The sequence below is a fragment of the Monodelphis domestica genome, chromosome 8 (genome assembly GCF_027887165.1).
Source record: "Monodelphis domestica isolate mMonDom1 chromosome 8, mMonDom1.pri, whole genome shotgun sequence".
Lineage (NCBI taxonomy): Eukaryota > Metazoa > Chordata > Mammalia > Didelphimorphia > Didelphidae > Monodelphis > Monodelphis domestica.
The window spans coordinates 185,431,763-185,454,251 of record NC_077234.1 but is presented as its reverse complement, the minus strand read 5'-3'; the positions used below and the strand labels follow the sequence as shown (position 1 = coordinate 185,454,251).

General features: G+C 35.6%; 1 protein-coding gene across 4 annotated transcripts in view; it reads left to right on the top strand.

Annotated features, from left to right (window-relative positions):
• PCID2 (PCI domain containing 2) overlaps positions 1–11,628 on the top strand; it is a 74,239-nt gene extending 62,611 nt beyond the window's left edge. For all 4 annotated transcript variants that reach the window (XM_056808266.1, XM_056808269.1, XM_056808267.1 and 1 more), the window contains exons 8-14: positions 3,281–3,356; positions 3,589–3,730; positions 8,351–8,451; positions 9,024–9,097; positions 9,259–9,384; positions 10,495–10,618; positions 10,966–11,628. In XM_056808266.1, coding sequence (XP_056664244.1) covers positions 3,281–3,356; positions 3,589–3,730; positions 8,351–8,451; positions 9,024–9,097; positions 9,259–9,384; positions 10,495–10,618; positions 10,966–11,055 — 733 coding nt within the window. In that variant the 3' untranslated portion in view covers positions 11,056–11,628. The remainder of the gene's footprint in view (positions 1–3,280; positions 3,357–3,588; positions 3,731–8,350; positions 8,452–9,023; positions 9,098–9,258; positions 9,385–10,494; positions 10,619–10,965) is intronic.
• The last annotated feature ends 10,861 nt before the right edge of the window (positions 11,629–22,489 follow it).

The following is a 22,489-nucleotide window of genomic DNA, read 5'->3' as shown; positions in this document are numbered from 1 at the left end:
TCTCTCTCTCTCTCTCTCTCTCTCTCTCTCTCTCTCTCTCTCTCTCTCTCTCTCTCTCTCTCTCTCTCTCTCCCCCCCTTCCCCCCCCCCCCCCCCCGTATTGGCAGACTTTCCTAGTCTGAAAAAATGGTTTTCAGATATTTAACATTTGCAGGGGAAGCATGTATATTTTTTTGATAAATTTGTATAAAAGCAATTAAAGTTGTTATCACTTGCAGTATGTCCCTTCCTTTCCAACACTCATTAAAATATTCAAAAGAAAAGAGTCTGGGTTAGATACAATATTAAACAAGAATACTGTTCCAAGAATTGATAAACCTGAGTCCTAGTTAAGACATGACACCACATGGTTGGATAGAGTGCTGAGCCTGGAATCAGGAAGACCTGAGTTCAAATCCAGCCTCAGATCCTTCCTAGCCGAGTAACCTTGATCATGTTACAATCTTCCTCTGACTCAGTTTTCTCAACTGTAAAGTGGAGGTAATAATAGGATCCACCTCACAGGGTTGTTGTGAGCACCAAATGAGGTAATATTTGTGAAGTGCTTAGAATAGTGTCTGGCATGTAGTAGGTACTTAGTAAAATACTTGTTCCCTTTTTTTCCTTTCTCTATATTAACTTGCAAATCAGCTTATTTCTCTGGAATAAAGTTAACTTATCTATAAAGTGATGAGGGTTTGCTATGGCCTCTGCCAGTTCTAAAGTCCTCTGACTCCAGAATGCTTCTGCACAGGCACAATTCAATAAAGGCATTTTAAAAACACAAAGAGGTTTCCTTTGTGAAAGTAAGGGTAAAGGCAATTATATAAATAGTTATATATTTTAAATCTCTACTTTTTAATTACAATTATGTAGATAATTTAAATTACAATTTGTTTTTAATTATCTGAAGTTATTTATTTTTTGTTTCTAGATATTGGGCTAGGTTAATAATGAAGATATTAAGGGTTCAGAGGAAGTGTGTACTTCATATGAACTTAAAATGCAATACAAGAAAGATGTGTTAAGCATTTCCTAAATACAGAGCACTGTGCTATGATCTGTAAGAAGGGATTTCACGATTCCTGTCTTGAAGGAGCTTATCATCTGGTGGGAGATAAAACACCAATAGCTATAAAATACTCTTCATTGTAAAGCTAGAAATCAGTGGGCTGTGTGAAATGTAAGTCTGCAGATTGCTACCAATTGAAGGAATTATGGAAGATTTTCTGATGAACTTGACTTTTGAATGGTGCTTTAAAGAATGAATAGATATTAGATATTCAATAAGTAGAGAGAGGAAAACATGTTAAACTAGGAAATATAGTGTGAGCAAAGTTGTGGCAATAGAAAATACATTGCATGTCTATGGGGTCAAAGTAGGCTAGTTTTGCTGTAGATTAAAAATACAAGGAAAGGAGGAGGGCCAGAAGAGTAGTATGATATTAGATTGCAGATGATCTTAGATGCTGGCAGAGGACTTTCCATTTTGCTTAGGCAAGATAGAGCTATGGAGATGACATGACCAGACTTACATGTAAGAAAAATTATTCTGGTAATAGTATAAAGGAAGAATAATAGGGATTAAGTGGTAGACCAGGAAAACCTGTTAAAATGCTGATTGGTGTTGTCCAGATGAGTGGTAGTTAGGACCTGTACTAGGGTGGTAGCAGAAGAAACAGACTATGAAAGAGATTCAAAAGATGTTTTTCTCTTAGGGGCTTACCATATTGAGATTGGACTCTGCGCGGGCACCCATACATCTTTGGTTCCACTGTGGTTCAGAATGCCTAATTTTAAGCCAAGATTACATAAAACTTAATTTTTTGGACTTTTAAGAACTTTTAAACTTTAACTTAAAAATTTTTTTAACTTTAATTTTTTAAACCTTTATTATTTTTTCAATTACAAATAGAAATAATTTTTGACAATTGTTTTGTGACATTTTGCAATTCAGGTTCTCTCCTTCCCTCCATTTCCCCTTACTTTGAGGCAGTAAATAGTCTGATAATACCACTCCTTTCATGCAATGTTTCCACATACCCTATGCTGTGACAGAAGACACATATCACAGATACAATTAGAAAACTCTTGAAGGAAATAAAGTGAAAGATGGTATACTTTGATCTGTTATCAGATTCCAACAGTTCCTTCTTTAGCTGTGGATAGCATTTATCATAAGTCTGTTGGGATTATCTTGAGACCTTGTTTTGCTGATAGTAGTTTAATAAGTCTTTCACAGTTTTGATCAATGTGCAATTTTTCTGTTACTGTAAACATTGTTCTCTTGGTTCTCCTCATTTCACTTTTTATCTGTTCATGTAAGTCTTTCCAGATTTTTCTGAACTCATCCTATTTATCATTTCTTTAGATGTAGTAGAATTAAAAAAAAAAAACCCTTAGCTTCTGTCTTAGAATCAATACTGTGTAGAAGAGTGGTAAGGGCTAGGCAGTGGGGGTTAGGTGGTGAAACTGGAAACTGATGAAACAATTCTAGAGAGCTATATGGAATCAACATTTGTCATTTTCCTTGTTCATCATATTAGTTAGTATGATAGGTATGAGATAGTACTTCAAAGTTGCTTTAATTTGCATTTCTCTAATCAGTAGTGATTTCGATCATTTTTTCATGTGACTATAGATAGTTTTAATTTCTTTATATGAGAACTGCCTATTCATATCTTTTTATCATCTCACAATTGGGGAAGGCAATTTAGTTTTAATTGAAATTTAAGGTGTTTGATCTTATCCTCATTTTACATTCATTAATATTAGGATATATCTTAACCTTTCCTATTTTTCCAAACTGCTTTTCACCATTAGGCTTTTGCATAACTGCTGTAAATTATTTACTGTATAGATTAGATTAGTTGGCCTAAGAGGTATTAAATCAGGATTATAATCCCTGATTCTCGGCCCTTTTAGTTTCGTATATTGGGTAAGAAGGGCAGTTGGTAAAAAGGGGATAGAGTTGCCAGCCTTTGAACCAGAGACCTGAGTTCAAATCCAACCTCAGATAAGTAGAAGCTATGTGACCCTAGGCAAGTCACTTAACTTCATGTTCTTTAGGATATTTGCTAAGAAAACCCAAAATGGGGTCATGAAGATTTGCACACGACTGAAAAACTGAACAACAAAAATTAGATAAGACTTTTTCTGTTTCCATTTTAGTAGTAATATATGAGTTATATATAAATGACCCTTGACTTGTACAATTTTCTCTCCAAAAGCTTATTATTTGTTTTTCTCATTTTAACTAGCTAAAAAAATTTCACTTCTTTTCCTTAATTTCTTGCAACAGTCGTGCTGGTATAGATGATTCCAAGAAGTGGGGAATGCTATTTCTGGTGAATCAACTATTTAAAATTTATTTTAAGGTAGGCTTCTGGTTTAATATGACATCATAATGTGTATTTATAAAGTGCATTTCTTCCTAGGAAGATTATCTCATGAATACTACATTTATCTTTTCCCTGGCTGATGGAAGTAGCAAGTTTTATGACTTCCATTTAACAGAATGGCTTTAATATGCTTACTGAGATAGTAGTTAACTTTTTAAATCTAACTTATTTTATATATTCTGTGCTAACATGAATCTCCTCTTTACAGATCAACAAACTTCATCTTTGTAAGCCCTTAATTAGAGCCATTGATAGCTCAAATCTGAAAGATGACTACAGCACAGCACAGAGAGTTACATACAAGTACTATGTTGGTCGCAAGGCGATGTTTGACAGTGATTTTAAGCAAGGTATCCTAATAGAATAAGTTATTGATATTGATAGAGGGATTAAAAAAACATGCTTCATAATAGAAAAACTTGAGCTCATAATGCAGTTATTGTATTTCAGTTCCAGTTAGGACAGCAGTTAACAGCTGCTGGATTATGTTCTTTATTGGAGCCAAAATTTCTTAAAAATCAATGAAAAGTAAACATTTACTGTCTTTGCTGAGAGAAAACTCCAGTTTCTCCTCCAAAAAGAGAGAATTCACAGCCAGTATCATGGACTGAAAGTTGGTGCCTTGACTGTTCTTTTTCCCCTTGTTTTAGATGTGTTAATGAAATAACCCCCCCCCCCAACACACAGACATATACATATATACACACACACACATATGAAAAAACATGCACACATGTAAAAAAAATATAAAGTTCCTGTTCAATTCACCAAATATCCAGTAAGTGGTAAATTTGTGCAATATGCTCTGTAGATGAAACAACACAATCCTTGTTTGTATTCTTGGTGGGAGAATAAGACGAACACAAATAGCTTTAATACTCCATAAGAAAAGGGGCAAAGGTACCTCTCAGGGGATTTTAGCAGAGGCTTGGAGAAGGTGATGATACCTAAGCTGGATGCTTCAGAAAAGAAAGGTTTCCAGTGGGTAAAAATGGGCCAAATCTGTTTCAAAGCTGAGAGACTGTGTGCAGATGCAGAGGAGAGGGCAGGCAAGATTGGGAAACAAAGCACCGTGGAACAACTTTTGAGGCTAGAAAGGGAAGGTAGTATTCCAGACCCTTGTCCCAAATTGGCTTCAGGATAAGGACCTTGCCTCTTATTCATTTTTCAGTCATGAACTACTCGGGCTTTTGAGTAGGAGAGTAATATGATCTTATCCTTTGGTCAAAAAGGTAATCAACAATTTTGTGAAGGAAAACTTGGAGAAGGGAGCAACTGAAGGCAGACCTTTTAGGAAACTTTTATATAATTCAGATAATAGGTAATAAATACTTGGGATTAGAATAATTAGCTATAGGGATAGAAAGGACAGGACAGATGCAAGAGATATTTCAGAGGTAAAGTTGATAGGACCTGGTCCTTGATTGGATATATTTGGGGGCAAGGAAAGAGGAAAAATAAAAAAAAAATCCAAAATTGTAAGCCTAAGTGACTAGTAGATTGGTGACTCCCTCAACAGAAATAAAGAATTAAGGAGGAGGGTTGAGGTAAGAATAGAATGAAAAGTTTGAACTTCTTGATTTTGATGTGATGGACCCATCTAATTTGAGATCTTCAACTAAACAAGAGCTAAAAGGACAGGGGTCAGAACTAGAGGTGATAGACTTGGGAGTCATATGCATAGAAGTGATTCAGATCTTTGTTCAAATCTTACCTTATTAACTGTGCCACCTTGAGCAGATCACTTAAGCTCTCTGAACCTGTTTCCTCAACTGTTAATGGGAGAAGATGGCTTCTGAGGTATCTATGATCCTATGATATTGAAGTCATACTTGATCAGCTGACCAGGTGGTCTGAAGCATTCCCTACTGCTCGGGTCACATCTGCTTTTGTTGTCAAAATCCTTTTAAAAGAAATTATTCCCTGTTTTGGCCTACCAGCCTGTATTGACTCAGATAGAGGAACTCATTCTACCAATTCAGTCTTATCACAAATATATTAGTGTTTGGGGATAACTCCTAAATTTCATACACCATATCATCCCCAGAGCTCCAGCTTCCTTTGAGCCAGGTAGCAATTCTAAGGCCCCAGCCAGGGGAAAGGAGTCTCAAGACTCAAGACCAAAGATGGGCCTTCCCCAGGGGCTGATGCCTCCAGAAGGCCAAGGAAGGGAGAGTCAGCCTTTATACTCATCATGTGTCAGTTCAATCAGCAAGATTCTTTATCAGCCATCATCTCCAGCAGGCTCCACTCCAAATGTGTGTCTTTCAAACCCAAGTATCCCTCTTCACTCCACATCTCTCTTCACTCCAAGTAACTCTGTTCACTCCAAGTGTCTGTGTGTGTGTATCTGTTTCCAATTTTAAAGACCTTTTTCCTCTTGTGTCACTTCCCCTAAATTTTTATGTCTACTAATCATAGCTGATGCTCCACTCCAGGACTGCCCACTCTCACATGTGGGTTACAGACCTCCCCCTCAGTGTATGAAATGGGTGTTCACACCTTTTTGTGGTTAAAATCCAAAATGGGTAGACCTCCATACTCAACTTTAAGTACTGTGCTTACACTTTGGGGATTAAAATCTAAAAATAAACAGGGGATTACAATTTAATCTTCACAATCAAGAAAGAACTAAAGCTAAGTACCTTCATTGTTACAATCAGGGGAGAGCCAAATCCAATCTTCACAGTAGCCTATGTAAAATACTACATGACTATCAGTGATGACATTTGCTTTCAGTTTTCCATCTATTTGGAAATAAAAAAGCTTAAAATAAGCTATCAATTTTATGCTTGGAAATATATTTGTAAGCCTATGGTTAACATTTTATTTTAGGTGATGAAATTGACCAATGAGGAAGTAATTTAATAGTCACTATAGAGAGTTCATTTGAACTTTGGATTTGTTCAGTTCATAGAAACTTAATTCATATATTTGGTTACCAAGCTTTCTGCTTTTCTTTTATTTGTTTGTTTATTTATGGGTTGACTCTTGAATTTTTAAAAAAAATTTAAACCCCCACCTTCCATCTTAGAATCAATACTGTGTATCGGTTCTAAGACAGAAGGACAGTAAAACCTAATGAGGTTTAAGTGACTTGCTCAGGGTCATACAGCTAGGAAGTGCCTGAGGCCAGATTTTAACCCAAGATCTCTGGTTTCTGGGCCTGGCTCTCAATCCACTGAGCCACTCAGTTGCCCCTGCTTTCTTCTTTTCTTACCCAATGTTTTTCTTTCTTTTACTTTTAATTACTACTAATGATTCATGTATATGCAGTTTCTTAGTACTTCTACTGTTTCAAAGGCAGCATTAAGCTAACATTGAGAAAATTGTTAGTAAATTTCATTTTTTAATTTTATACTCCTTAGTTTAACACCTTCAGTTATCTAAGCATTCTTTTTGTTATTGTTGTTCAAGTGCTTTATTCATCAGTAGTGAGATTTTATCACTTCTCTTAAATCACTTAGATCATATTCCATTTATCTGTGGAATGAGCCTGCCTCAAATACTTGGTAATAGTGCAAAAACTCCTCCATTTTACTAGCAATTGTTGAATTTCATTTAACCAAGTTTGGAATTAAAAAAAAAAAAACACAAAAAAACTGGATTTTTTTTTTTTACTGCTGTGAATTTGCATAGCAGCTTGTTTTAAACTTATTCTACATCATATTCATTGTACTCATATTTTTTCCTTTGAGCAGTTATTCAGCTTTAAATAAGATAACTCAATTTACCAGAAATGGTTTGCTAATATTATTACCAGTAATAATCCATATATCTGAGGTTTCTATTGAATCTAAAGCCATCACAGCTTTAATATTTATATGTGACTTAAAAGAATAACCTTAAAATACATAGGCATGCCTCACCCAGCAAAATATTTGTTCCTAATTGTAAAGCAAATTTTGTAAAGGTTATAATTTCAGAGTTTTGTGCTGAGGGGAAAAGAATTAGTTTCAAGCCACATACGTTGCTTACTACAGTCCTTAGAAACCAACAGAAAGACTTACACCTCATAGACATTTGGAAAACGTTTATTGTTTGCAAGAGGTTGAGGCTTAAGAATTCTGGTGTCAACCCAAGTATTTGAGATACTCCCCAGTTTCTGTGCTTCAGATTTTCCCCAATATCTTGTGGGAAGTAGAATGATTTATAGTTTTCCCAGCATTAAATCTGGGCCAGATAAAGAGATCACCTAATTTTGACTTTATTTCCAGGAATTTGAAGACTGTAGAAACATTCTGTTAATTACAAAATCACTCCAAGCAATAATCTTTTCAAAGTAGACTTTTACATTTAGCAGAACTTTTCAAATTTTAACTTATAAATGGCACTAAGTTGTATAGTAGAATCACTTTTAATGTGGGTAATGTGGGCATATATTAAGTTAATTTGGTCATGGTATTTGCAAATCTGTAATAATAAGTCTACGTATAAGTTATCAAGTATTTTAAAGGAAATGGTATGATTTAGTCGATTCTGTAATCTTTCCAGAGGATAATAGTTGTTACTCTTCATGCTATTTATATCCTACACAACTATATGTTCATTTTAAACACCTTTACTGATACTACATTTTTATCATACTCATTTTTTCCAAATGTGTATTGCTGCCTTTTGTGTAGACTAATTACAATATTGTTGCAACTTTACCAACTAGCCATAGACAGTTCTTGTCTATGTTGGTAAGGCATAATTTCCTCCTTTTTCTCATTCATAGAAAGTTGGCCATCTTAGGAAATCTATGTTGAATATTGGTGAACTCTGCCCTTAGGAAAAATCACTGCTTACAGAAATTGAAATTAGGCTGCCTTTTTGTTTGAGGGAAAGAAATTACTTTTTGTTCCAAGCATAAGAGTGATAAAATGTCATATAATATATTATTCTAATATTAATGAAGGGGCACTGAAAAATGTTTAGTATAACTTTCGATTCAAATATTTTTTGGGGGGTGGGCTATCTATCTACAGCTGAGGAATATCTATCATTTGCCTTTGAGCATTGTCACCGTTCAAGTCAGAAAAATAAAAGAATGATTCTGATCTATCTGCTGCCAGTAAAAATGCTATTGGTGAGTGATTGTGCAACTTTGTTTCTAGATTTGTTTATTCTGAAGTGGAACAAATGGTGTGTTGATTTTTAATTTTATACTCTTACTTTATCATTATCTCAACTGTATTTTGTGCTTGGTATAGTAGAAGAAAACAAGATTTGGAGAATTGGATAGGATGACTGTTTTTATGACATGTAATCTCAGAAACCTTATGGCTTCTCCTTTTAAAAAACCTGCCCTTTATTATGATCATTTATTATTTTCACAAAACATATACATTAGTTAACCTTACCTGAGAAAGACTGACTCCCACAGCAAGGAAAATGTAACAACATCTCTTATTTCATCTTAGCTGTATTTAATTTTTGCTCATTAAAGTTACTTTTGGTATTTAAAAAGAAATAGATTTAATTGTATTACATTTCCTTTATTAAAAAACACCCTTGTGTACTGTCATTAGGAGTAATGAATTCCAAGAAAGCAATCAATTTTGGGGAGGGGTTTTTTATTTCTGGGATTGGAGTTTTTAGAGGCTTGTTCAGTTTATAAATATGGAAATTTTCATTCTGAAATGTAAACATTTTTCATAGGGTCATATGCCAACAGTTGAGCTTTTGAAAAAGTATCATCTTATGCAATTTGCAGAAGTAACCAAAGCTGTAAGGTACAGTACGTTCTTTTTTTAAATTTTTAAAATACCATGAAATTAGTTCTAGTGCATTTGTCATGTTTAAAAAATTACTTTCTTTGATAATTAATTCTTTCTCACTGGGATTATAAATTATGCTTGTATATCTTTTCTATCAATCACTATCTACACTACAGTGAAGGAAATCTTCTGCTCTTGAATGAAGCTCTGACAAAACATGAAACCTTCTTTATTCGCTGTGGTATTTTCCTTATCCTTGAGAAGCTAAAGATCATCACATATAGAAATCTCTTTAAGAAAGTGTAAGCATGTCCCTCTTTTTTTGTTAACTAAGAAAAGTTAAATGTTTGGGGGGGGGAGATAAGATTTTAAGTGAGGTGTGTGTGCTTTAGGTGTTTGTAGGGAAATATGTATATAAATTTAATGTTATCAATTCACATTCTAAGTGTAAAGGAAACATATTTGTTGGGTTTGCTTGGGTTTGCTGAAAAAAAATGTACCAATGATTTCTAAAAAATATATCAGAAAAATGAGTCCTAAACTGCTAGAATGCATCATGTAGTATATAAATAGGTTATATTATGCAAATAATTTATGAAAAAGAGAAGGATGCTCCCTTTCTTGAGATGTGGAGAAATTATCCTGTCCAACTTGTTCTCTGACTATAGCCCCACAATTTTTTATTTAGCCACGGGGAAAGAAATAAAGCTGGTCAAACACAGTTTTCCCCAATTGTTCCCTAATCCAAAGGACCATTCTATCCTATAGTAGGTTTAGTGTAGCCCATAGCTTATAAGTGACTTGAGTTTTTGTTTGTTGTAGTGGGGAGGTTTTGGTAAGTGGCTTTTTTAAAGAAAAGGTTTAACTCTTACTGTTTTATGATTTAATTAAAAGTAAGACTGAAAATTTGTCAGTATGAACCAGATGCTTTAGACATATGTTGAATTAGTTGCCCCTTTTATTAAAAATTAATATCAGGAAATTAAATGTGTTACTATTGCAGAATTCCCTACAATTAGTACTGTTAATGGACATTTTTTCTAAAGTGTTTTCCCAGTAAGAGTCGAATGTTTGATTGTTAGCAAGGAAAATAAGATCTTTTTAAAATCAAACTTTTGTTTAGAATAGTAAATCTCCAGATGTCATTTTAAATCTATTATGTTAATTGATACTGAAGGAATAAAAACTTTAAATGCAGGAAATAATTTTGTAAATTAAACCCTCATCATCCCTAAAAAAGGAAATTGACTTAATAGACATTATTTCCCATCATAATTTTTGGTTTATTGAAGACCCAACTGTTAACATAAAGTTTGTTGAATCACATATTTGTGTTTTTAATCAATTTTTGTTATCTCATCAAATGGTACTGTATGCTAAAATACAATTAAGTTGTATTTTTTTCATTTCAGATATTTATTACTTAAAACGCATCAGCTTTCTCTTGATGCTTTCCTAGTTGCCTTAAAATTTATGCAAGTTGAAGATGTTGATATTGATGAAGTCCAGTGCATTTTGGCCAATCTCATATATATGGTATGATTTCAGTTTTTAATTTAAGCATCTATAATAGAATTTGATTTAGAATTTGCTTTTTTATTCATGTAAATATGACACTACTTGGATACCTATTTTGTTGTTGAACTATTTCAGTATCTTTCTCTTCATGAAGCCAGTTTTCTTTTATATTTTCTGTAATATGCAGAAGGCTTCTATAGTAGTGTAATTTTGACTCCTATACCAAGTTACAGAGAAGTAATTTGGTGATCATTGTGAATCTGGAATCATGCCAATTACTGTATTCTATACTTTGCATCTTGAATGTGATTTCAAGAAGTATAAAGCCAATTCTAAATACCCTCCTTTTTTTTCTTTTCTTTCAGGGTCACATTAAAGGATACATATCTCATCAACATCAAAAGCTAGTGGTTAGCAAGCAAAACCCTTTTCCTCCACTTTCAACTGTATGTTGATTCTATAACATTAAGTATAGATTCTACAACATCAGTTCTAAGGAACTTTTGCAGAACTTTAAACTTTGCAGATTGTTTTTTTTTAAGTCATGCAGTTGAAACTCAAAAAGTAATCCTGTTACACTCGGAACTGGAATCTTGGAAACTGCTCATGGCTCCTTTCCCAGGGACACAGAGGCTATGAACTTGGCAGCGTACCTAGAGGACATGAATTGCTCTTTTATAAATTATAGCTTCTGTTAACTTCAGTATGATCTAAAGTTTCTCTATAGGAAAAAAGAAAACATTCCTAGCCTACCATGAAACTTTTATAAAACTTCTGAAAAGATGGTATTTTGAATATTTTTAAGGTAGCTACACATTTTACTTTTCATATTGTTGTTCATAAAATGACTTTTGTATTTTTTCATAAGTATTTTGAAAAAATATTCAGAATGTATTGAGATTGTCTTCACTCTGACATCTTTCAGAATATTAGGGTTTCAGTATTCCATTTGAATGTTGTTTTGCCCATAACAGCTTGGAAACCTTAAATTTCTTTAAGAGGCAAATTAAATTTTATTTTGAATGCTTTTCCTTGTATTTGCTCATTATAGCTCCACATTTTTATATTTTACAGGATAAGCACATTTTTTTTTTCTGATTGTGAGAGGTGCTTTGGAAAATCACTATAGCCCCAGACCAGTCCTCAAATCATTGCCATCTTGCGAATATTGTTAAAATTAAATTAGTTTCTCTACTAAAAGTATTATATTTTATGAGGTTTATTAAAAATTATTAGAATTAATAAATAAAGAAAATACAAAATAAGAAAAGCACGTGTCTAGGAGGGCTGAATAGCCCATTCAGTTTCACTTACTACATCTTGAGAGACGCGTGTGCTTAGAAGCGGAAGCAGAGAGAGCAAGTAGGCAGTATGGTCATTTTAAATACTCATTTTGTTCTTGGCCCAGGTGGGTATCTCCGGTGAGATTTTGGGGAATTCTGGGAACTATCAAGGACTTCTGGGAATTGAAGTCTGGGATTCAAATCTCCATTTTTACACTCCCCGTTTGATCCTTATTGGGAAAGGTTTCCCCAAAAAGGATCATGAAAACATAATCAACTTAAAGATTACAATAATTTGAGGATAAGAGGAAAAAAAGAACAAAACCAATAATTGCTAGATGCATTGACAAAAAACAAAACAAAAACCAGTTAGGGGGCAGTGCCCTTTGGCATGAAAGTATAGATACAAATAAATGTTCAATCAATCACACCCAAAGTTCATTCTTGATCTTCTCGTGCAGCTTGTGATCTGGAGGCATCTTCATGGTGTCTTCTCTAATCAGTTCCGTTTCTGGATTCGGAGAGGTAGCATGTTTCTTAACCTAAAATTCTTCTCAAAAGGAATTTAAACTTTGCAATTTAAAATAATGATATTTTTACATTCCCCTGTGAAGAAGGTTATTGAAAAACACAGGATCACTTAGGGATGCGTGGCTGAGTTATGAAGTATATGAATCAATTGGCAAGAGAAATTAAAAAGACATCAGAAAAATCCAAATAAAAAAAAGATAATTTCTGGATGAAAATATAAACTATCAAAGTCTTATGTGTAAAAATTCCAAGTAAAGGAAAATACATCTATAACAAGTCCTTGAATCAGAGCCCAATTTAAATGATATAAGCAAAAGTAAGCATTTACTCAGTCAGTAGCCAGGACTACAGAAAGTTTGCCACACTATGAAAGACAGAATAAGGACTAGATTATAGAAGCCAAGTAGGAACCAAGTTTGGGATACTTGTTTGTAAGTATTTTCACAAAGAGTGTAGATACAAGGAAGGCCTATGTCTTAATGTATATTAAGCGTCGCAACCTTGAGTCTTCACACTAGGTTCAAGTCCTTTGTATTGGCTTAGAAGTACATCAATCCTTCCTGGATTGGTTTTTTTGGCCCTGTGAAATGGCTCTTTTGTATATCTTGTCCTGGAATCAGATAGAATCATTAAGCAAAGTCCCATAATTTTTTGTAAACAATTAGTGGCATCATTTTTACAGTCTCAAGTTTTTTGGTTATGCATCAACATTAGGGCAAATGTATTTTAAACTTATATTCCTGCAAAATCAAAAAAGTTAAAGAAAATTTTAATACTGGTGACATGTGCTTGAAATACAAAAACGAGAGAAAAAACTGAAATAGTATATTGCACATGCAAGAAAAATATAATAAAAGAGTTTTAAAAATTCAAAATGTAGCTTATAATCATTGACACACTGTGTCAGCTAAGAAAATATAGAATACAAGGCTTTCTCACCAAAAATGAGATCCATTTCCTCTTCATATCTGGCCGTGATCCACTGTGAGTACAAGCAAATGAATTTTACAAAGTAACAGTTTTTTTTTTTAATATATTTTATTTGATCATTTCCAAGCATTATTCGTTAAAGACATAGATCATTTTCTTTTCCTCCCCCCTCTCCCCCCCATAGCCGACGCGTAAGTCCACTGGGCATTAGATGTTTTCTTGGTTTGAACCCATTGCTTTGTTGATAGTATTTGCATTAGAGTGTTCATTTAGAGTCTATCCTCTGTCATGTCCCCTCAACCTCTGTATTCAGGCAGTTGCTTTTTCTCGGTGTTTCTACTCCCATAGTTTATCCTTTGCTTATGAATGGTGTTTTTTTCTCCTGGATCCCTGCAAGTTGTTCAGGGACATTACACCGCCACTAATGGAGAAGTCCATTACGTTCGATTATACCACAGTGTATTAGTCTCTGTGTACAATGTTCTCCTGGTTCTGCTCCTCTCGCTCTGCATCACTTCCTGGAGGTTGTTCCAGTCTCCATGGAACTTCTCCACTTTATTATTCCTTTTAGCACAATAGTATTCCATCACCAACATATACCACAATTTTCTCAGCCATTACCCAATTGATGGGCATCCCCTCGTTTTCCAGTTTTGGGCCACCACAAAAAGTGCAGCTATGAATATTTTTGTACAAGTCTTTGTGTCCATTATCTCTTTGGGGTACAGACCCAGCAGTGCTATGGCTGGATCAAAGGGTAGATATTCTTTTGTCGCCCTTTGGGCATAGTTCCAAATTGCCCTCCAGAATGGTTGGATCAGTTCACAGCTCCACCAGCAATGAATTAATGTCCCTACTTTGCCACATCCCCTCCAGCATTCATTACTTTCCTTTGCTGTTATGTTAGCCAATCTGCTAGGTGTGAGGTGATACCTCAGAGTTGTTTTGATTTGCATCTCTCTGATTATAAGAGATTTAGAACACTTCTTCATGTGCTTGTTAATAGTTTTGATTTCTTTGGCTGCGAACTGCCTGTTCATGTCCCTTGCCCATTTGTCAATTGGAGAATGGCTTGATTTTTTGTACAATTGATTTAGCTCATTATAAATATGAGTAATTAAACCTTTGTCAGAGGTTTCTATGAAGATTTTTTCTCAATTTGTTGTTTCCCTTCTGATTTTAGTTATATTGGTTTTGTTTGTACAAAAGCTTTTTAGTTTGATGTAGTCAAAATTATTTATTTTACATTTTGTGATTCTTTCTATGTCTTGCTTGGTTTTAAAGCCTTTCCCCTCCCAAAGGTCTGACATGTATACTATTCTGTGTTTACCCAATTTACTTATGGTTTCCTTCTTTATGTTTAAGTCACTCACCCATTTTGAATTTATCTTGGTGTAGGGTGTGAGGTGTTGATCTATTCCTAGTCTCTCCCACACTGTCTTCCAATTTTCCCAGCAGTTTTTATCGAATAGTGGATTTTTGTCCCAAAAGCTGGGATCTTTGGGGTTATCGTATACTGTCTTGCTGAGGTCGCTTTCCCCCAGTCTATTCCACTGATCTTCCTTTCTGTTTCTTAGCCAGTACCAAATTGTTTTGATGACTGCTGCTTTGTAATATAGTTTTAGGTCAGGGACTGCAAGGCCCCCATCATATGTGTTTTTTTTCATTATTTCCCTGGATATCCTTGATCTTTTGTTCTTCCAAATGAACTTTGTTATGATTTTTTCTAAATCAGTGAAGAAGTATTTTGGTAGTTCAATGGGTATGGCACTAAATAGATAAATAAGTTTGGGTAGGATGGTCATTTTTATTATATTGGCTCGTCCTATCCATGAGCAGTTAATGTTTTTCCATTTGTTCAAGTCTAGTTTTAGTTGTGTGGCGAGTGTTTTGTAGTTGTGTTCATATAGTTCCTGTGTTTGTCTTGGGAGGTAGATTCCTAGGTATTTTATTTTGTCTAAGGTGATTTTGAATGGGATTTCTCTTTCTAGTTCTTGCTGCTGAGCTGTGTTGGAGATATATAGAAAAGTTGATGATTTATGTGGGTTTATTTTGTATCCTGCAACTTTGCTAAAGTTGTTGATTATTTCAATTAGCTTTTTGGTTGAATCTCTAGGATTCTTTAAGTAGACCATCATGTCATCCGCAAAGAGTGATAACTTGGTCTCCTCCTTGCCTATTTTGATGCCTTCAATTCCTTTATCTTCTCTAATTGCTACTGCTAGTGTTTCTAGTACAATGTCAAATAGTAGAGGTGATAATGGGCATCCTTGTTTCACTCCTGATCTTATTGGGAATGCATCTAGTTTATCCCCATTGCAGATGATATTAGCTGTTGGTTTTAGATATATACTGTTTATTATTTTTAGGAATGACCCTTCTATTCCTATGCTTTCTAGTGTTTTTAATAGGAATGGGTGTTGTATTTTATCAAAGGCTTTTTCTGCATCTATTGAGATAATCATGTGGTTCTTGCTAGTTTGCTTGTTGATGTGGTCAATTATGTGGATGGTTTTCCTAATGTTGAACCATCCCTGCATCCCTGGTATGAATCCTACTTGATCATGGTGAATGATCCTTCTGATCACTTCCTGGAGTCTTTTTGCTAGTATCCTATTTAAGATTTTTGCATCTATATTCATTAGGGAGATTGGCCTATAGTTTTCTTTCTCTGTTTTTGACCTGCCTGGTTTTGGAATCAGTACCATGTTTGTGTCGTAAAAGGAGTTTGGTAGAACTCCCTCTTTGCTTATTATGTCAAATAGTTTGTATAGTATTGGGATTAACTGTTCTCTGAATGTTTGATAGAATTCACAGGTGAATCCATCAGGCCCTGGGGATTTTTTCTTAGGAAGTTCTTTGATGGCTTGTTGGATTTCAATTTCTGATATGGGATTATTTAAGAATTCTATTTCCTCTTCTGTTAGTCTAGGCAGTTTGTATTTTTGTATATATTCATCCATTTCTCCTAAATTGGTGTATTTATTGCCATATAATTGGGCAAAGTAATTTCTAATGATTGCCTTAATTTCATCTTCATCGGAGGTACTGTCCCCCTTTTCATCTTTAATGCTGTTAATTTGCTTTTCTTCCTTCCTTTTTTTAATTAGATTGACCAGTACTTTGTCTATTTTGTTTGTTTTTTCAAAGTACTAGCTTCTTGTCTTATTTATTAAATCAATAGTTCTATCACTTTCGATTTTATTAATTTCTCCCTTAATTTTTAGGATTTCTAATTTGGTTTTCTGCTGGGGGGTTTTAATTTGATCGCTTTCGAGTTTTTTCATTTGCATTTCCAATTGATTGATCTCTGCTCTCCCTTGTTTGTTAATATAAGCATTCAGGGATATGAATTTACCTCTGATTACCACTTTGGCTGCATCCCAAAAGGTTTGAAAGGATGTTTCGCCATTGTCATTTTCCTCGATGAAATTATTAATTGTTTCTATGATTTCTTCTTTAACTAAACGATTTTGGAGTATCATATTGTTTAATTTCCAATTGGTTTTAGATTTGGTTTTCCATGTACCATTACTAATCATTATTTTTATTGCCTTGTGATCTGAGAAGGCTGCATTCATTATTTCTGCTCTTTTGCATTTGTGTGCTATGTTTCTGTGACCTAATGTATGGTCAATTTTTGTGAATGTGCCATGTGGTGCTGAGAAGAAGGTGTATTCCTTTTTATCCCTATTTATTTTTCTCCATATGTCTATTAATTCTAATTTTTCTAAGATTTCATTCACTTCTTTTACCTCTTTCTTATTTATTTTTTGATTTGATTTATCTAAATTTGATAATGGTTGGTTTAAGTCTCCCACTAGTATGGTTTTATTGTCTATTTCTTCCTTCAATTCGCCTAGTTTCTCCATTAGAAATTTGGGTGCTATATTATTTGGTGCATACATGTTGATTAATGATATTTCCTCATTGTCTAGAGTCCCTTTTAACAAAATATAATTACCTTCCCTATCCCTTTTGATCAGGTCTATTTTTGCATTGGCTTTATCAGATATCATGATTACCACTCCTGCCTTCTTTCTATCAGTTGAGGCCCAGAAGGTCTTACTCCATCCTTTAATTCTGACCTTGTGGGTGTCAACCCGCCTCATGTGTGTTTCTTGAAGACAACATATGGTAGGGTTTTGGATTCTAATCCATTCTGCTATTCGTCTACGTTTTATGGGTGAGTTCATCCCATTCACGTTCAAAGTTATGATTGCCATTTGTGGACTCCCTGGCATTTTGATTGCCTTCCCTAATTCTAACTTTTTCTTCTTCGGCTCTACCTTTTAGTCCAGTGATTTACTTTGAATCAGTCCCCCTTGTCCCCTCCCTTGATGTTTCCCTTTTTAGTCCCTCCCTTTTTTCTTCCCTCCCCCTCCCCCCTCTCTTTCCCTCCCTTTTTGTTCTCCCTCTCCCTCTCCCCCCCTTGGTTTTCCCTTCTCCTTACCCTTGTTGGGTAAGATAGAATTCAAGATCCCAATGGATCTGGATGTTTTTCCCTCTCAGAGTTGATTTCCCTGAGATTGAGGTTTAAGTAACACCCCCCCCCCTCTCCTTCTTATAGGAGTTTTCTTCCCCTCCCCTTCCCATGTGAATCTTTGTGTGAGAACGATTATTCTATTTGGTCTTTCTTTACCCCCTATTTATACATTACATTTTCCCCACATATTAGTATACATAGATTGATATAAATGTAGTCCTTATAGAAGAGAGTTTGAGTAAAAGAAGAAGATAACATTTTTCCCCTTTCCTTAATATTTACCTTTTCAGGTATTCCTTGCTCTTTGATTTTCGGTATCAAACTTTCCACAGAGCTCTGGTCTTTTCTTTGCAAAAAGTTGGAAGTCTTCTATTTTGTTGAATGCCCATACTTTCCCTTGGAAGTATATAGTCAGTTTTGCTGGGTAGCTGATTCTTGGTTGGAGACCCAGCTCTCTTGCCTTTCTGAAGATCATGTTCCATGCCTTATGATCATTCAGAGTAGAACTTGCAAGGTCTTGTGTGACCCTGATTGGCATTCCTTTATATCTAAATTGTCTTTTTCTGGCTTCCTGTAGGATTTTTTCTTTTGTTTGATAGCTTTGGAATTTGGCAATTACATTCCTGGGAGTTGTCTTTTGGGGGTTTAGTGTAGAAGGTGTTCTGTGAGCTCTGTCAGTGGCTGTATTGCCCCCTTGTTCTAGAATCTCTGGGCAATTTTCTTTGATTATATCTTGTATCACCATGTCCAGTTTGGTGTTTATTTCTGGCTTTTCTGGGAGTCCAATTATTCTTAAATTATCCCTTCTCCCTCTATTTTCCAGATCTATCACCTTGTCGGTGAGATATTTTATGTTCTCTTCTAATTTCTTGGTATTTTGGCTTTGCTTTATTAATTTTTGCTCTTTTACACGATCGTTGTCTTCCAGCTGCCTGATTCTGGCCTTTAAAGCCTGGTTTTCCTTTTCAGTTTCATCATACCGGTTTTGTAGATGCGTGAATTTCTTTTGCATTATTTCCAACTTTTCCTCCCAGAAGGCTTCCATCTTTTTGGTCATTTCTGATTCAAATTCTTCATAGGTTTGTGGAGAGTTTCCATTTCCTTTGGAAGGTTTTGGAGCATTTTCTTGTATATTATCTTCTATCTGCTCTGTATTTTGGCTCCATAGAATGTGTCCAAAGTCGCCCCTTTCTTCTTATTTTTCTTGGTATTTTGGGGCTTCTGTGCTTCTGTGGAGTTTGCCATCTCTGAATGTGGAGGATTAGCTTTTCTTATCTCTGTCTGGTGTTCAGAGGCTTTAGTCCTGGGCAGATTGTCGGTTCTATGAGCTTTCCCTGGGTTAAACTGAATATGCCTCACTGGAACTGGAATGGAAGGGTCGGACCACATTGATTTCCGGAAGTTGCCTTCAGAATCACTGGCCGTGAGGCTGTTTCGTCGGCCTGCGGGGGGATGGGGCTGCAGCTTCCCCAAGCTCCAAGGGCAGGGACTTTCACTGAGACTTGGATAGCAGGATCCAGCCCATGAGGCTGTCTTGCTCCAGGCAGTGACTTTCACTGGGACTTGGATAGAAGGCCCTGAGGGTTGTTGTTCTGAGAACCCTGCTCTCTGAGCCAGGCCGGGCTGCGGCTTCCCGGAGCCTTGGACTCTGCGCTCCTACCCCTTAGGTCCGAGTGATCTCGGGTTCTGGCTTTTGAGGGGAGCCGTACCTTTTGATCCGGGTCCAGGTCCAGGAGGAGGGTTCCCAGGGTCTGTGCTATTGATCGTTTTGAATTTCGGCGCCTTAGGAGCTTATAGTTTGAGATCGGTCGGGAAGGGTTTTCCGGAGATCTGAACTTTAGCTTTCTCTAAGCCGCCATCTTAACCGGAAGACCCAGTTTTGTTTTTTTTTTAATATAAAGGACAGTAGTCCAAATATGTAGGTATCAATATCCCCAAAATTCTCAATAGTCCAGTTAATTAGAATAGCAAACAAACACACTATCATTTTTTACACATGAGTTGCTGTATGGCATTTTAAAAAGCCTATGAACTGATGGATATTTGTCACAATTTTTACAGACATAACAAATCTTTCAATCTTAGTAAACATTTTTCAACAAAGTAAAACTTATTTTGGGTTTAGAACATCATAAAGAAATCTAGATATCATTGCAAAAAATGTGGCAGAGGAATCTTAAATGCCTTAAAAATATAACCCCCAGTCTCTAAAGTTTCTTGTTTGTTTGTTTTTTTTTTAATTATCCATTTTGATGCCTATTGTCAGAAGGCAGAAGATTGGTAAGGGGTAGGCAGTGGGGGTTAAATGATCTGCCCAGGGCCACACTGCCAGGAAGTGTCTGAGGCCAGATTTCAACTAAGGACCTCCTGTCTCTAGGCCTGGCTCTCAATTCACTGAGCCACTGAGCTGCCTCCCCATTGTGAGGGTGGGTTTTTGGAGTCTAAATTCGGGCTAAAGAGTTGCAGGGAGCTGAATTTTTCTCCTGATTCTCAGGTGAGATATATAAAAGTATTAGTGCACTCAAAAGATATTCTTTTAAAGTAGCCATGCTTGTAAGTTCCTGTTTGGAAAAGTCTCTTCCTTCTTTCCCTCTTTCTCTCTCACTGTCATCTCCTGCCCCCAGTCCATGTGGAAGCTAATTGTAGCCTAAAGAAAAAAACTCCCCCATTTTTTTACCAGCTGGTTTTTGATCCTAAAGAAATTGGGTCTGCTACCAGCAGTCTAGGTCCTGGGGTGATGAGCCATCTGGGTCGGAGGCCAGAGTTGCTGGGGCCGGGATCAGCTGGGCCAGGTGAGCGAGAGAGAGACCACTGGGGTGGGCAGGGCTGGGACCAGGTGAGCACAATAGCCAGGAGCAGGAGCCAGAGCTGGGAGCCAGGGTCGGAGCCAGGAAATAGGCAGGCAGGAGCGAGATGAGTCAAGAGGCTTGCTAAAAAGCCTTGGAGAAATGTGGCTTAAAAAAAAATTCTAGGCAGTAGCTATTAAAAGCTGAACTTAGTCACAGTAGAGAAAAGATTTAGAAGATTGAGGGTATTTCATCACAACCAATGTGGTTAGCCAAACTGTTAAAATTAAATTAGTTTCTCTACTAAAAGTATTATATTTTATAAGGTTTATTAAAGATTATTAGAATTAATAAATAAAAAAAATACAAAATAAGAAAAGCACGTGTCTAGGAGGGCTGAATAGACCATTCAATTTCACTTACTACATTTTGAGAGAAGCGTGTGCTTAGAAGTGGAAGCAGATAGCCCAAGTCAGCAGTACAGTCAGTTTAAATACTTATTTTGTTCTTGTCCCAGGCAAGTATTTCCGGTGAGATTTTAGGGAATTCAGGGAACTATCGAGGACTTCTGGGAATTGAATTCCAGGGTTCAAATCTCCATTTTTACATTATGTTGCTTAGAAATTCTCTATAAATATCTGTCTTCCTTGTCCCAGGGAAAGAACCATCCTAGAGTTCAGATTCTTCCTCTTCTATTAGGAAAACAAATGTAGACCTCTAGTCCATGTCTTTTCTCAATTTCCAGGTTTACCTGAACTTTGGCAAAACACTCTCATTATGGTAAATGCAGTGAGAATGATTGGGTCAGCTGTAGAATAGCTTTTTGCTTATCCATGCCATATTCCTCTATAGCCTTGGAATTCCTATTAGCAATTTGGTTTGGCCTGTGTGAACCTTACTCTCCATTTTGCAGAATGGTAGAGATCTCCACAGAAAGATTCAGAAGCTACTCAAAAAAAAGAATATAATCTCAAAGTATTTTGATAATGAAATTTTTACTATACCAGAATAAATTTTCCAACACACAGGAGTACCCTCATTTGAAAGAGTTTAGTTTTATGTTGGTATTAAACTATGAACCACCATACAAATGTAAGGTATTGCTTTTTCATTTTTACCGAGCTGTTCCATGTAATAACAACAATAAGAATAGCAAAATTTCAGCCAAAGAAGAACGTGGGAATGAGGAATCAGTAAACCTTTAAGTGTGTATGTATATATAAATAAAGACTATATGCAGTGGTTCACCCTGCTAGACCCTCTACTTCTGCAAAGGAGAAAGGAGTGGAGGGGAGATAATCTTCCTTTATTTCTTCTTACATACTTATTTAATTTTTTAGCATTCATTTTTTTTTCTTTTTAAAAAACTTACCATCCATCTTAGAATCAGTACTGTGTATTGGTTCCAAGGCAGAAGAGTAGTAAGGGCTAGGTAATGGGGATTAAGTGTCTTGCCCAGGGTCACAGAGCTAGGAAGGATCTAAAACCAGATTTGAACCCTGGATTCCTATCTGGCTTTAAATCCAATGAGCCACCTAGCTGCCCCCAAAGCATTCATTTTCAATTGTTTTGTGAGTTTTTCAATTTACATTATAGTCATTGTATATATTTTCTTGGTTCTTCTTTTTTCATTTTCCATCATTTCCTTTAAGTCCTTCTGGGCTTCTCTGTATTCATCATTTCTATTGCTTCTTAGAGTGTAGTAATAATATTCCAGTACATTCATGTTTCATCATTTGGCAGTTTTAAATTGATGAACATCTACCTTTTATCCAGTTCTTTGATATAAAGTTATTTTGCTGGCAGTTGAGTGTTATAAATAAGCACTGACATCTGAAGACTTGAATTGGGATCCCAGGCCCAGTACTATTAC